General features: G+C 41.3%; 1 protein-coding gene across 2 annotated transcripts; it reads left to right on the forward strand.

Annotated features, from left to right (window-relative positions):
• Window positions 1-2,873: 2,873 nt before the first annotated feature.
• On the forward strand, window positions 2,874-12,499 carry COX18 (cytochrome c oxidase assembly factor COX18; the record flags this gene model as incomplete). 2 transcript variants are annotated; one of them, XM_080698108.1, is made up of 6 exons in its annotated part: window positions 2,874-3,215; window positions 5,755-5,855; window positions 7,602-7,765; window positions 8,098-8,222; window positions 10,277-10,384; window positions 12,326-12,499. In XM_080698108.1, 6 exons carry the CDS (start codon window positions 2,874-2,876, stop codon window positions 12,497-12,499), a joined length of 1,014 nt encoding a protein of 337 aa, XP_080554234.1. The 2 variants fall into 2 exon arrangements, with proteins under 2 accessions (XP_080554234.1, XP_080554235.1); XM_080698109.1 differs by lacking the exons at window positions 2,874-3,215; window positions 5,755-5,855 and having other exon boundaries at window positions 7,621-7,765; window positions 8,101-8,222.
• Between the last annotated feature and the right edge of the window lie 251 nt (window positions 12,500-12,750).

Below are 12,750 nucleotides of genomic sequence, written 5' to 3' on the forward strand. Positions count from 1 at the left end.
TATCAAAAGAAAATTAAAATATCAAGGAAAGCCAATTTATAGTTTTCAGTCACTAGAGATTCCGTATTTCATTCTCTCAGTGTATTTTTACTATAGATATATCAATCTATCAAGATGCCTTACACTAGAACGTTAATGTTTGATTACTTAGGAATTTGCTTTGTAAACTCTGGATTCTACTGAATCTCTTTGGAAATACTCATCTCACTGATAGTTGCTTAAGCAAGTCTTAGGCAGTTAAAATTTAAGATGAAAGCATTATTAGTGCCTTAATATGACTTTTATTGCAAAATGCTGTCACTCACTTAAAACTTTGAGTATAGCCGGGCGTGGTGGTGCACACTTGTAATCCCAGCGCTTGGGAGGCAGAGACAGGAGGATCACGCAAGTTCAAAGCCAGCCTCGCTGGCTTAAGAGACCCTGTTTCCAAATAAAAATATAAAAAATAGGTCTGGGAGTGTAGCCCAGAGGTAGAAGGGTTTCCTGGAACCCCTGTACCACCAAAAACAAGACCCCCCCCAAAAAAAAAAACCACTGAATATCCTACTGTAACTGACATAATTTCTTTATAATGTGACGGAGTACAAGACAAATAACTGTGCTATAAGGCTATAAGGGTTCATGTTAGACTTCTACCTTGAAACAAATTTTTCACACTTTAAAAAATTAAAAGGTAACTTAGCATGTTCAGATTTTAAGAACCAAAGATAAGAAAGATGACACGAGAGGATGTTTTTCATCAGAGGGAATAATGCTAATTCTACATTACATACCTTAGTAATGAGAAGTAATGCCCTAAATAAATAGGAAAAGAGAAATGAACATAAATCTGATTCTAACGGGTGACTTTTAACAATTGCTCATAAAAATGATTTTTTAAAGATTTTTATTACAGACATTTCAGAAGGTGTTTTAGGGAAGTAAGAAATATAAATGATTAGCCGGGCATGGTGGCGCACGCTTGTAATCCCCGCGCTTGGGAGGCAGAGACAGGAGGATCGCGCAGGTTCGAAGCCAGCCGCGCGCGCTGGCTTAGGAGACCCTGTTTCCAAATAAAAATGTAAAAATAGGTCTGGGAGTGTAGCCCGGAGGTAGAAGGGCTTCCAGGAACCCCAGTACCACCCAAAAAAAAAAAAAAAAATCTCACAAGTCTGGCATCCTGGAATATGTAAGGATACCAAAACTTCCTTTTGAGTAGAAATTTCAGAGGTGGGCGTCATAGTGCATGCTTGTAATCTCAGCATTTGGTAGGCTGAGCTAGAAGGGTTGCGGTTCAGAGACAGCCTCACAACTTAGTGAGACCTTTCAAACTAAAGAATAAAAAATAGTGCTGGGGGTGTACAGCTCAGAGGTAGAATGCCCCTGGGTTCCATCCCCAGTGCCGCAAAATAAATTTCAGAATCACAAATTTTATTAAAATATTCAGAGACACCAATTCACTGGATTTTTGTATTTGTTTTTTTTTTTTATTGAGGTCTTATAGATTAAATTCGGGAACTCATATATGCTAGGCAAGAATCTACCACTGAATTATCCTTTTAATTTGTTTTGAGGCAGGGGTTCACTGAATTGTCCAGAGTAGCTTCGAATTTAGGACCTTCTTGCCTTAAACCTGCTGGGGTTACAAGCATTAGCTACCGCATCTGGGCCAATTCACTGTTTTAATCACTAGTAACTCAGTATTCCACTAAGATATCTTTTTACTTCAGATACAGCTATACAGTTTGTGCTGCCCGTGATGATAATTCTTTAAACCAAGAGATGGTACTTGAGGATTTTTATTACTTTTTTTTTTTTTTTTTTTGCTGTACTGGGGAATATAACCCAGGGGCATTCTACCTCTGAACTACACCCCCATTATTTTATTTTTTATTTTATTTACGGTACTGAGGGTGGAACCTAGGGGCATTCTACCTCTGAGCTACATCCCTGGTCCTATTTTTTAATCTTTTCTCTTTTTTTTAATATTTGAATGGTGTCACTGAGTTGTGAAGGGCCTCACTAAGTAGCTGAGGCTGTCTGCGAACCAAGATCCTCAGGTATCAGCCTCCGGAGTGCTGGGATTACAAGCATGCGCCACCATGCCCAGCCTTATAATTTATTTTGAAACAGGGTCTCTCTAAGTTGCAAAGGGCCTCAGTAGCTGTCTGGCCGCGAGCCGGGATCCTCCGGTCTCAGCCTCCCAAAGGCTGAGATTACAAGCGTGCACCACCAAGACTGGCTTATTACTGTTCTTAATGGAATATAAAACATCGAAGAAAAATCAGTTTGCAGGTGGGGATGACAACACTAACCGGAACGCTAGCGGGGCCAATTAAACTTTATACCACAAACTAAATTATGCCCACGTAGGCTTAAAGCATGCGGCTTAGCATTCGGGGCAGGCTAGAAGCACGTGTTGCTCTCTAAAGCCTGCATTTCTGCAACCCGCTGACTTTGGGGCACTGTGATCCATAATAATCGCTCCGTAAGCAATCAAATGCAGTAAAACGATATGGTCACTAAAAACACACAATGCTTAACCCAGGTACAATAAACACGATCGGCTTTGCTGAAAAAGAAAGGTACAAACCAAAGACTAAGAAGAACGCCCCGCCCCTGCTTCTGCAGTTCCGGTCCCGACTCCGAGAAGCTCCGCCCCAGCTGCTGGAGTTTCCCGGAGTGCCGCGTGGGAAAGGCGGGACTTCCGGATGCCCGCCTTCTTCACCTGCGCGACGCGTGATGTCATGGGTTTGACCGGGAAGGTCAATCGAAGCAGCGCACGGTCTGTACGTCATCAGGTGCTGCTGGCGCATGCGCCTGGCTCCTCGGGCAGAAAGGCGCGCGGCGCTGGACTGCAGAGCCCGGGTCCTGCGCCCCGGCCCGGTGCAGACATGCTATGTCGGCGGAGTGGTCAGTGTCTTCGGCTGCTGCCCACCCTGCAGCCCCGCGCCCGATGCCTGCCGCTCCCGCTCGCCCCCCGGAGCGGCACCACGTTCCGGGCCCTGCCGGTGTGGGCGGCGGCGCCGGTCTCCGCCGCGGACCCGGGCGGCGCGGGCGGCTGGTATGAGGCCCTGGCGGCGTCGGCGCCGGTGCGGGCCGCGGAGGAGGTGCTGCTCGGCGCGCACGCCGCCTCGGGGCTGCCCTGGTGGGGCAGCATCCTGCTCACCACCGTGGCCCTGCGCGGCGCCGTGACGCTGCCCCTCGCCGCTTATCAGCACTACATCCTGGCCAAGGTGAGCGGCCGGCAGCGCCGACCTGCGCGCCGCAGTTCAGGTGAAAGGAGGTCGACGTCCTCCCATGCTAGCGCCGGAGTTTTAGTGCTAAACAGTGTGACCACTTTATTGCTAAGAAATAAAAAATATCATGAGGTGTCCAAAAGTTGTTTGGTGTCGCGAGTACCTGACATTTCTTTTGACCCCAGTGGGTTTGTGCTCGATTCATAAGTGGTTACTCAACTTGTTTTTGATTTGAGGCCAGGAAAGAAATCAGAAGAAATCATATGGAGAAACCTATAACATTACTGTCCTAAAAGTTTTAGCGGGGAGTATGTCTGCAGCATTTCCTGTCCCAAAGTATTTCAACTGATGTTTCTTATTAGAAATTACTCAGCAAGCCGTTTACAAGCGTGGTATCTCGGCCCTACTATCTACAACTTTGTTAGCTGCTGTCATTTGACCTTTTAGCACTTCATTCTCTTTTCTGTGGACTCAGTATAGCTATGCCTTCCTTGTCTGTTATGAGATGAAACCACATAACATGGATTAAAGTGCTTGAAAACAATAGGGATTATTCAGATTTGAGATTTCAGAAAGAATGCCTTTTAGGAAGCAAAACAGGAAAGAAATCAGCAGCCTCATTAAGGTAGTAAGCTACTTCTCAGAAGAATCAACACAGGACAGGAATAAATTCAGTTTGGGGGGGGGGTGGATGGAGAAGGTACTGGAGATTGAACCCAGGGGCATTCCTACCTCAGCTATATCTCCTAGCCCCAGTCTGTTTTGTTTTTGTGGTACTGGTAATGGAACCCAGGGACATTCTGCCTCCGAGCTACACCTCCAGCCCTATTTTTTTTTTTATCATTTATTTTGAAAAAGGTTTCACTAAGTTGTGGAGGGCTTCACTAAGTAGTTGAGACTGGCTGTGAACCTGCGATCCTCCTGTCTCAGCTTCCCAAGTACTGGGATTACAAGCGTGTGCCACCATGCCAGTCCCCAGTCCAGTTTGTTTGTTTGTTTGGTGGTACTGGGGTTCCTGGAAGCCCTTCTACCTCCGGGCTACACTCCCAGACCTATTTTATACTTTTTTATTTTTGGAAACAGGGTCTCTTAAGCCAGGGCAGCTGGCTTCCAAGCCACGGGGATTACAAGCGTGCGCTACCACGCCTGGCTATGTTTTTGTTTTTAAACAGGCTGTTGTTGAGCCAGGCATAGCAGTGCAGGCTTGTAATCCCAGCTTTTGGGAGGCAGAGACCTATGTGGTTTCCAAACAGCCTCAGCTGCTAAGCAGGCCCTTTGCAACTCAGTGAGACCCTGCTTCAAAACTTAAAAAAAAAAAAAAAAAAAAGACTAAACAAGGTCTTGCAAAATTGCTCAGTCTCACTACATTGCTAATGCTGTCCTCAAATCTGAAGTCGTCCTGTCTCAGCTTCCCAAACACTACTAGGATTACGGGTGTGAGCCACCATGCCTGGTGATAGATGGTTTGTTTATTTGTCTATTAATTAGTTTATCATAATAGGAATGGAGCCCAGGGACGTTCTATCTCTGAGCTATATCCCCAGCCACTTTTATTCTTTATTTTTAAACAGGGTCTCACTAAGATGCAGAGGGCCTCACAAGGTGCTGAGGCTGGACTTGAAACTGTGATCCTCTTGTCTCAGCCTCCCAAGTACTGGAATTACAAGCATGTACTACCATGCTGGCTATGGAGCAGTATTTTAGAAGTTAAATAATTTACCCAGAATTATATTGAAGCCTAGCAGATGCTGCTCGTTACTTAGTTCTGCTATGGAAGGTTGCTGCTTCAGGTAGCTACAGAAAAGCTTGTTTCTTAGTCCTGCCATGGAAATAGCTACTCTGGGCAGCTACCAAAAAGTTGTCTTCTTGCACAAAAATGACTTAGATGTGATAATTTGGAGAAAATTATATTTAATAATTACAATAATATGCAGGATGGTTGGGAAGGAATTAGCTGACAATTCTCCTGTCCTCCTGCAGCCAGTGACTTTCTTTTATTGAGGGTTTAAACAAATAAACTGAGTTAAGATTAGGATTACAAGTTAAGTTTTAGGGAAAGGCAATCATAAGCTAGGTTTAGGAAGTCACAGGCCAGGTTTAGGGAGTGGCAAGGTAAAACCTTTCAGGGAGAATAGGTCATCAGAGTCCGCTTTTGGTCACATCTGGTCCAAGAAAATTTGTCTGCTTGCAGACAATTTCCACTTAGCATGTACTATATACATAGCTAATCTGGTCTAAAATGCTGACTTCATTGTGTGGACTAAGATGGCTCTCAAAGCATCACACACCTATGTGTACAAGTGAGAGTTTAAATTTTTGACTGAGGGCATCTTAAGCAAATTAACATCTTATGTTTGCTGAGGCTGACTAGTACCTGCAATCCTCCTGTCTTAGCCTCCAAGTACTGGAATTATAGGCATGCACTACAGTGCCTACTTGGACCACATTTTTAAGTGAATGAGGGAATGGAATAAAATTATAAATGATTGTGACTAATCCATTATATGTTCATAAGTTCTACTTTTTCTTCAGCTAGGTGGAAAATTTGCAACCCGAAGTAAAAAACATAGCCAAGCATCTTAACCAGGAAGTTGCAGTTTATGCACGTCAGTTGGGATGGTCCAAAAGAGTTGCTAAGTAAGTAGTTTTATGTTTATAAAACTAAATAAAAAATAAATTAAAAATACACACACACACACATTGGTCAGCAAATGACAGGTTATTTATAAACATCTGTGTTGAAAAGATATAGCAGATTATAGCACACAAAAATAAGGAAGTAGAAAACATAAAGGCCAAGCCAGGCGTGGTGGTGCATGCTTATAATCCCAGCATTTGGGAGGCTGAGATAGGGTAATCGTGGTTCACGGACAACCTCAGCTATTTAGTGAAGCCCTTAACAACTACCCTGTTTCAAAATAAAGAATAAAAAATGGGGATCGAGTTATAACTCGGAGGTAGAATGCCCCTGGGTTCCATCCCCAGTAACAAAAAAAAGAAAAAGAAGAAAAGAAAGAAAATGTAAATGCCGTGGTTAGAGCACTTGCTTAGCCAAGGTGCCATCTATCCACTGGGAACTTCAAAATCCTTCTGCTTTAGTCAGCCTGAGCTACTACTGGGTCTATTTAAGAAAGTAGTCACTAGATCACAGCAACGAGAAAAACAAGGGGTTTGCAGTACTAATGTGTTAAATATGTTATTCATATAATTTATATAGGTGTAAGTCTGTTAATTCTTCTTACTATGAGATTGTGCCCATCTTTGATACTAAAAGACCTCACATTAAAAAAAAAAAAACTCAGCTGGACGTGATGGTGCAAGCTTATAATTCCAGCATTTGGGAGACTGAGACAGGAGGATCACGGTTTATGGACGCCTCAGCTATTTAGTGAGGCCCTCCACAACTTAGTGAAATCCTGTTTCAAAATAAAGGATAAAAAATAGGGTCAGGGGTATAGCTCGGAAGTAGAATGCCCCAGGATTCATTCCCAGTACCTCAAATAAATAATTAAACATACATACAAACTCACTTGTGATAGCTTAATGTCTTTTTTGATAAAACTATAAGTTGATAGGCCTATGGTTTTGAAATTTTACCTATCAGAGGAATCTGAGAGTTATAGGCATTAGCTAGAAGAACAGTTTAAAGCTTTTCATCTGAACTGTGAACACAGCCTGGATAAGGCTTATGTTATCCAGGTCCATCCCTACACAAACAGTTTTCTAGAAAGACAACTCTGAAGGCTTCCTTGCTTTTTAAGCAGTATTGTATTAAATGTGAAATGGAGTTAGTCAAGTAATTAGTACTTCCAAAGGCATGCTGATGTAACTGTCTGATTTATTGGATGACTAGTAATTTAGGAGCCAAAATATGCAGGGGTGTGTAGAGAAGTAATGAGATAAAGTTGGAAAAATAGAAATGCCTAGAAAGTCTGTGTACTCTTTGTGTGTGGGGGGGTTACTGGGGATGGAACCCAGGGGTGCTCTACCTCTGAGCTGCACCCCCGGCCCTATTTTTTATTCTTTAGTTTGAAAGGGTCTCACTAAATTGCAAAGGGCCTCATTGAGTAGCTGAGGCTGTCTGAAAACCACGATCCTCCTTTCTCAACCTCCCAAATACTAGGATTATAAGCGTGCGTTATTATGCCCCAGCTTGTGTGTACTCTTAATTGAATACACTGCAGTTTGATTAAGTTCAAAAAAATATTGAATGCCTGCCTGGTATAATTTGCCTTTTGTTTAGATGGCTACTTAATACAGCTTACATCAATTAAAACCTATGCAAATCCTTTAGCCGGTAATCACAATATATGTATGTTTGTGCTTTGGGAATAAATTAGTAGTCATAGACATTCTCTCCTTTTCCCTCTTTCCTCAATATAGGCTGACTTACCTAAAGAATATGAGGAGGCTCGTTTCAGAGCTGTACATTCGGGATAACTGCCATCCTTTCAAAGCCACTGTGTTGGTCTGGATTCAGCTTCCAATGTGGATCTTTCTGTCTGTTGCCCTCCGGAACTTTAGCATTGGGGCAGCACATTCAGACGGTAACTTGTAGAAGTCCTCCTCTTCCAATAAGTTCCCTACCGTTGTAGTTCAAGAAAAAATAACATAGTTTTCATAATTGTCATTTGCTTTCTTCCTGATATGGATATAGAATTTAAAATCTTAAGTGTAAATAGACTAGCTTTGTTTAGAAGAACATTTTGTTTGTGTTGAGCAAAAAAGGAAAAATTGTGTTGTGAATGAAAATGACCTGAATTAAATGCACATCTTTAGTGTGAGGGACACCCTTTCGGCATTGTCAGACTACTTAAGTTTTGTATACTTCACTCTACTACTTTTCAGAATTCTCTTGTTTCATTTATAAAACTGCCAGCAGGTTTTTCTGTTCAGGAGCAGTTGACTACTGGTGGAGTCCTATGGTTCCCTGACCTCACTGTACTGGATTCCACTTGGATTCTGCCTGTCTCCCTTGGCATCATCAATTTATTAATGGTTGAGGTCAGTGATTTTAAATGAGATTTTGTTTGCCATTTAAATCATTGGTATTTTTGTTGCTTCCTTTTTTGTTTTGTTTTGTTTGCAGTACTGGGGATGGAACCCAGGGTTCCTATTTATTAGTCTTTTTATTTTTGAAACAGGGTCTTATTGAATTGCAAAGGGCCTAAGTAGCTGGGGCTGTCCACGAACCACGATCCTCCTGTCTCAGCCTCCCAAATGCTGCGATTACAAACATGTGCCACCACGTCCGGCTTTGTTGCTGCCATTTTGACATCAAGTATACATAAGTTTTTTGTTGTTGATGATGGAGATAGTGCAGAGGCAATTAAGACTCCTTCGTTTCTTGTCCCAGATCAGCCATTGACTTAGGCTACTCTCTAACAAACTGAATATCAGAAGTCTTATAATTAAAATAGAGTTCTGAGCCAGGTATGGTGGCACATGCCTGCAATCTTAGTACTTGGAAGTCTGAGAAAAGAAGATCACAGGTACCAAGCCAGCCTCAGCAACTTAGCTGTGCTCTCAACAACTTTATGAGAACCTGTTTCCAAATAAAAAATTAAAAAGGTCTGGGGGTATATCTCAGGTCGAATGTCCCTGGGTTCAATCCCCAGTGCTATACACACACAGTACTGAATTAGAACAGTTTCAAAATCTTTTTCAAATCTCAGATTACATAATTTGATTTAATTCATTTATGTAGAGTGTGTGTGTGTGTGTGTGTGTGTGTGTGTGTGTGTGTGTATTACTGGGGATTAAATCTGGGAGCATTCTATCACCAACCTACACCCCCCAGCCCTATTTTATCTTTATTTGGGAACAAGGAGGGTATTATTAGGTTGATGAGAGTTTCCCTATTGCTGAGGCTGTTCTCAAACCTACAATCTTCCTATCTTAGCTTCCCAAGTACTGGGATTACAAGTGTGCACCACCATGCTCAGCAGATGACATGATTTTAATACATTCAAATTTATAACTTGCTTTTTGGTGAAGATAGTAATTAAAATGCCTAATTATTCTAATTTTCTAATTTTATTCTCACAATAAAGTAGTATTTTATACATACATGTTTAAGATGTGAATTTGTATGTAGGGAACACAGTTCAGTACCTGACTGCTATTTTCTTGCGTAAGTGACCTTAGAAAAGTCATTGAATTTCTTTGTAAGATGAAGTGGGAAGATATATATGTGTAAAGTATGACCTTTCAGTTGTTTCTTACTGATTGTCCCATACTCCTTACTAAACAGTTTGAAAGCATGTTTATAATTTCATAAAGAGCTGCTCTCAGACTCTAGAACATATACTGACCTGGAAGAAACCTTGGAAATGTTTACCATGGTTGGAATCTCAGAGAACTCATGCTCACTGATCCCTGTATAGGAAATCTAATGTATGTCTTACTCTTTTTAAATGAGGAATAGGAAGCTGATTGAATCTAAGGTCATGGCTAAAAGTTTCTTCAGGATTGGCCTCACGTGTAGTCTAACATGTTTTCTAAGAGCACCTGACATAGCCCTCTGGATATGGTTGATGATCAGTGGAGATTTGGTGGAAGGAAGGAAGTGATAAGCACAAAGTTAAAAAGACTTAATGACCATATGCTAGTCTTTCCTCTGTACCATCTAATGACTAATAAAAGCTTACTTTTTTCCGGGTATGGTGGTGCAAGCTTGTAATCCCAGTTCTTGGGGAGCTAAGAAAGAGAATCACAGGTTTGAGACCAGTCTCAGCAACTTATGAGACTTTTCAGCAACCTAGCAAGACCCTGTTTGAAAGCAAAAAATAAAAGAGAGTCAGGGTGTAACCATGCACTATATTTAGGTTCCCAAAAAACAAAGCCAGTGAGTTATACATAGTTCTGTCTTCTAGGGATTCTTCAAGCTTCATTTAAGAATTTTGCATAATGATTAAGATTTTTACAAAATCAGTGATCAATCATAAATTCAGTAGTGCCTTATTTTTTCTTTTGCTTTTATTAAAGTATTGGCAGAGGCCAGTGAAAAATCAGCTTGCATTTTAAAGCTTGTGTATGTATATATTCTACCCCTTCAGATTTCTGCTCTTCAAAAAATTGGAATGTCTCGCTTTCAGAAGTACATTACATACTCTGTCCGTGCTGTATCAGTATTGATAATTCCAATTGCTGCAGCAGTACCTTCAGTGAGTAACCACCAGCATTATGTACAACATGTGCTAAATCTTCTCTGTTGTTAGCTCAGACTTGCTGGGATCCTGTGTCCACTGTTTCTTCTAACTACTTGATTTCAGAGTTTTTATATTAACTCACCTATATCACCAAGTAACTTTGGAACATTTCTTGGGATCTCCCCCCGCCCACCCCAGTGGTGCTAGGAATTGAACCCAGTGGCATTCTACCTCCAAGTTACATCCTCAGCCCTAATTTTTTTTTTTTTTTTTTTTTTTTTTATACTGGGGATAGAACCCAGGGGCATTCTACCTCTGAGCTACATCCCTAGCCCTATTTTTTATTTATTTTGAAACTGTCTCACTGAGTTGCAAAGGACCTCTCTAAGTAGCTGAGGCTGTCTGCAAACCAGGACTATCCTGTCTCAGCTTCCTGAATGCTGGAAATACAAGCATGAGCCACCATGCCCAATTTCTTATTTTTTATTTGGAAACGGGGACTTGGTAAGTTGCCCAGAGTCTTAGTAAATTGCTGAGGCTGACTTCGAACCTGTGATCCTTGTGTCTAAACCTTCCAAGTACTGGGACTGTTGGCAATGTGCCACCATGACCAAGTCAGATTCAGACACTCCTTATAAAGACCTCTTTGCTGCCCTTTATGTCAAGTTCATCTCAAGAAAAATGACAGTATTTTCAATAATTTTGAAACAACTACAAATGTCACTATCACCTTGATGCATTTAGTTTTAGGAATTTAGGTATTATTTAATTTGCTAGCTTCTTGTTTTTTTGGGGGGGGGGTACTGAGGGTGGAACCCAGAGGCATTCTACCTCCGGGCTATACTCCCAGACCTATTTTATATTTTATTTGGAAACAGGGTCTTACTAAGTTGCCGAGAGCCTCACTCAGTAAGTGAGGCGGCTTCAAACCTGTGCGATCCTCCTGTCTCAGCCTCCCAACCACGGGGATTACAAGCGTGCACCACCACGCCTGGTTTCTTGGGATTTTTTAATCTTTTATGTGAATGTGTCTTAGTTGTCCTACTAAATCAAACTTTTTTTCCATCTTTCAAATTACCTGGCATAATACCACCAATATAATTTTTGCCCTATTTGATTAGTTGATATATTGAGCTTTTGCTTCTTTGTATAGACTGGACTAAGGAATTTAACATTTAAAAAAAAAAGAAGAAGAAAAGCCGGGTGTGGTGGTGCACGCTTGTAATCCCAGCATTCAGGAGGCTGAGACAGGAGGATTGTGGTTCATGGCCAGCCTCAGCTACCTAGTGAGGCTCTCTGCAACTTAGTGAGACCCTGTTTCAAAATAAAGAATAAAAAATAGGGCAGGGGTTTACTCTAGCTCGGAGGTCAAATGCCCCTGGGTTCCATCCCCAAACCCGCAAAAAAAGAAAAAAAAATGAAGAAAGCATGTGCCATACGAATATGAATTTATATGTATTATGCTTTAACCTTATAACCATGCTATGAAATAGGTGTACTTTATCCTATTCGCACCTAATTAAACTGGAGAGAAACAGAAGTTGTTTGCAGTTATTTCAATTTTTTAAAATATTTCCCAGAGGTACTTTAGAAGCTACGAGGATGGCAAAAGCCGTGTCAAGTATATCTCTATCTTTACTGAGAGCCAGCACATAGACCATTAAGTAGAATCCAGTTGTTGCTAGTAGTTAGGGTTATATCTGCAAATATAAAAGAACTTTACAGAGCTGGGCACACTGGTGCCCATACTTGAGAGACAAGAGGATTGCAGATTCAAAACACAAACATAGAGTAACCCTGTTTCAAAACAAAAAATAAAATAGTGCTAAGGGTGTAGCTCAGAGGTCCCCGGTACTACAAAACAAACAAGAAAAGAATAAATACCTATCTCTGGACTTGGTGACCTTGAAGAATGGACAGGTGCTGACACTCACATTCATGTCCCTTTCTCTTTAGTCAGTTGTTCTCTACTGGTTGTGCTCCAGCTTCATGGGCCTTTCACAGAACCTGCTACTCCGTTCTCCTGGATTTCGCCGGCTCTGCCAGATACCCTTGACCAAGTCAGATTCAGACACTCCTTATAAAGACCTCTTTGCTGCCTTTTATGTCAAGTTCATCTCAAGAAAATGACAGTATTTTCAATAATTTTGAAACAACTATAAGTGTCACTCTCACCTTGATGTATTTAGTTTTAGGAATTTAGGTGTTTGTTATTTAATTTGCTTTTATTTAAAAATCATGAATTATATGAACTACTATGGGTTAAGATGTAATCCAGGTATATATGACAATAATTGAAATAGTGGTTGGGCATGGTGATACATGCCTGTAATTCCAGTACTTGGGAGACTGAAACAAGAGAATCACATCAAGGACAGCCT

Source organism: Muscardinus avellanarius (assembly GCF_963383645.1).
Source record: "Muscardinus avellanarius genome assembly, chromosome: 6".
Lineage (NCBI taxonomy): Eukaryota > Metazoa > Chordata > Mammalia > Rodentia > Gliridae > Muscardinus > Muscardinus avellanarius.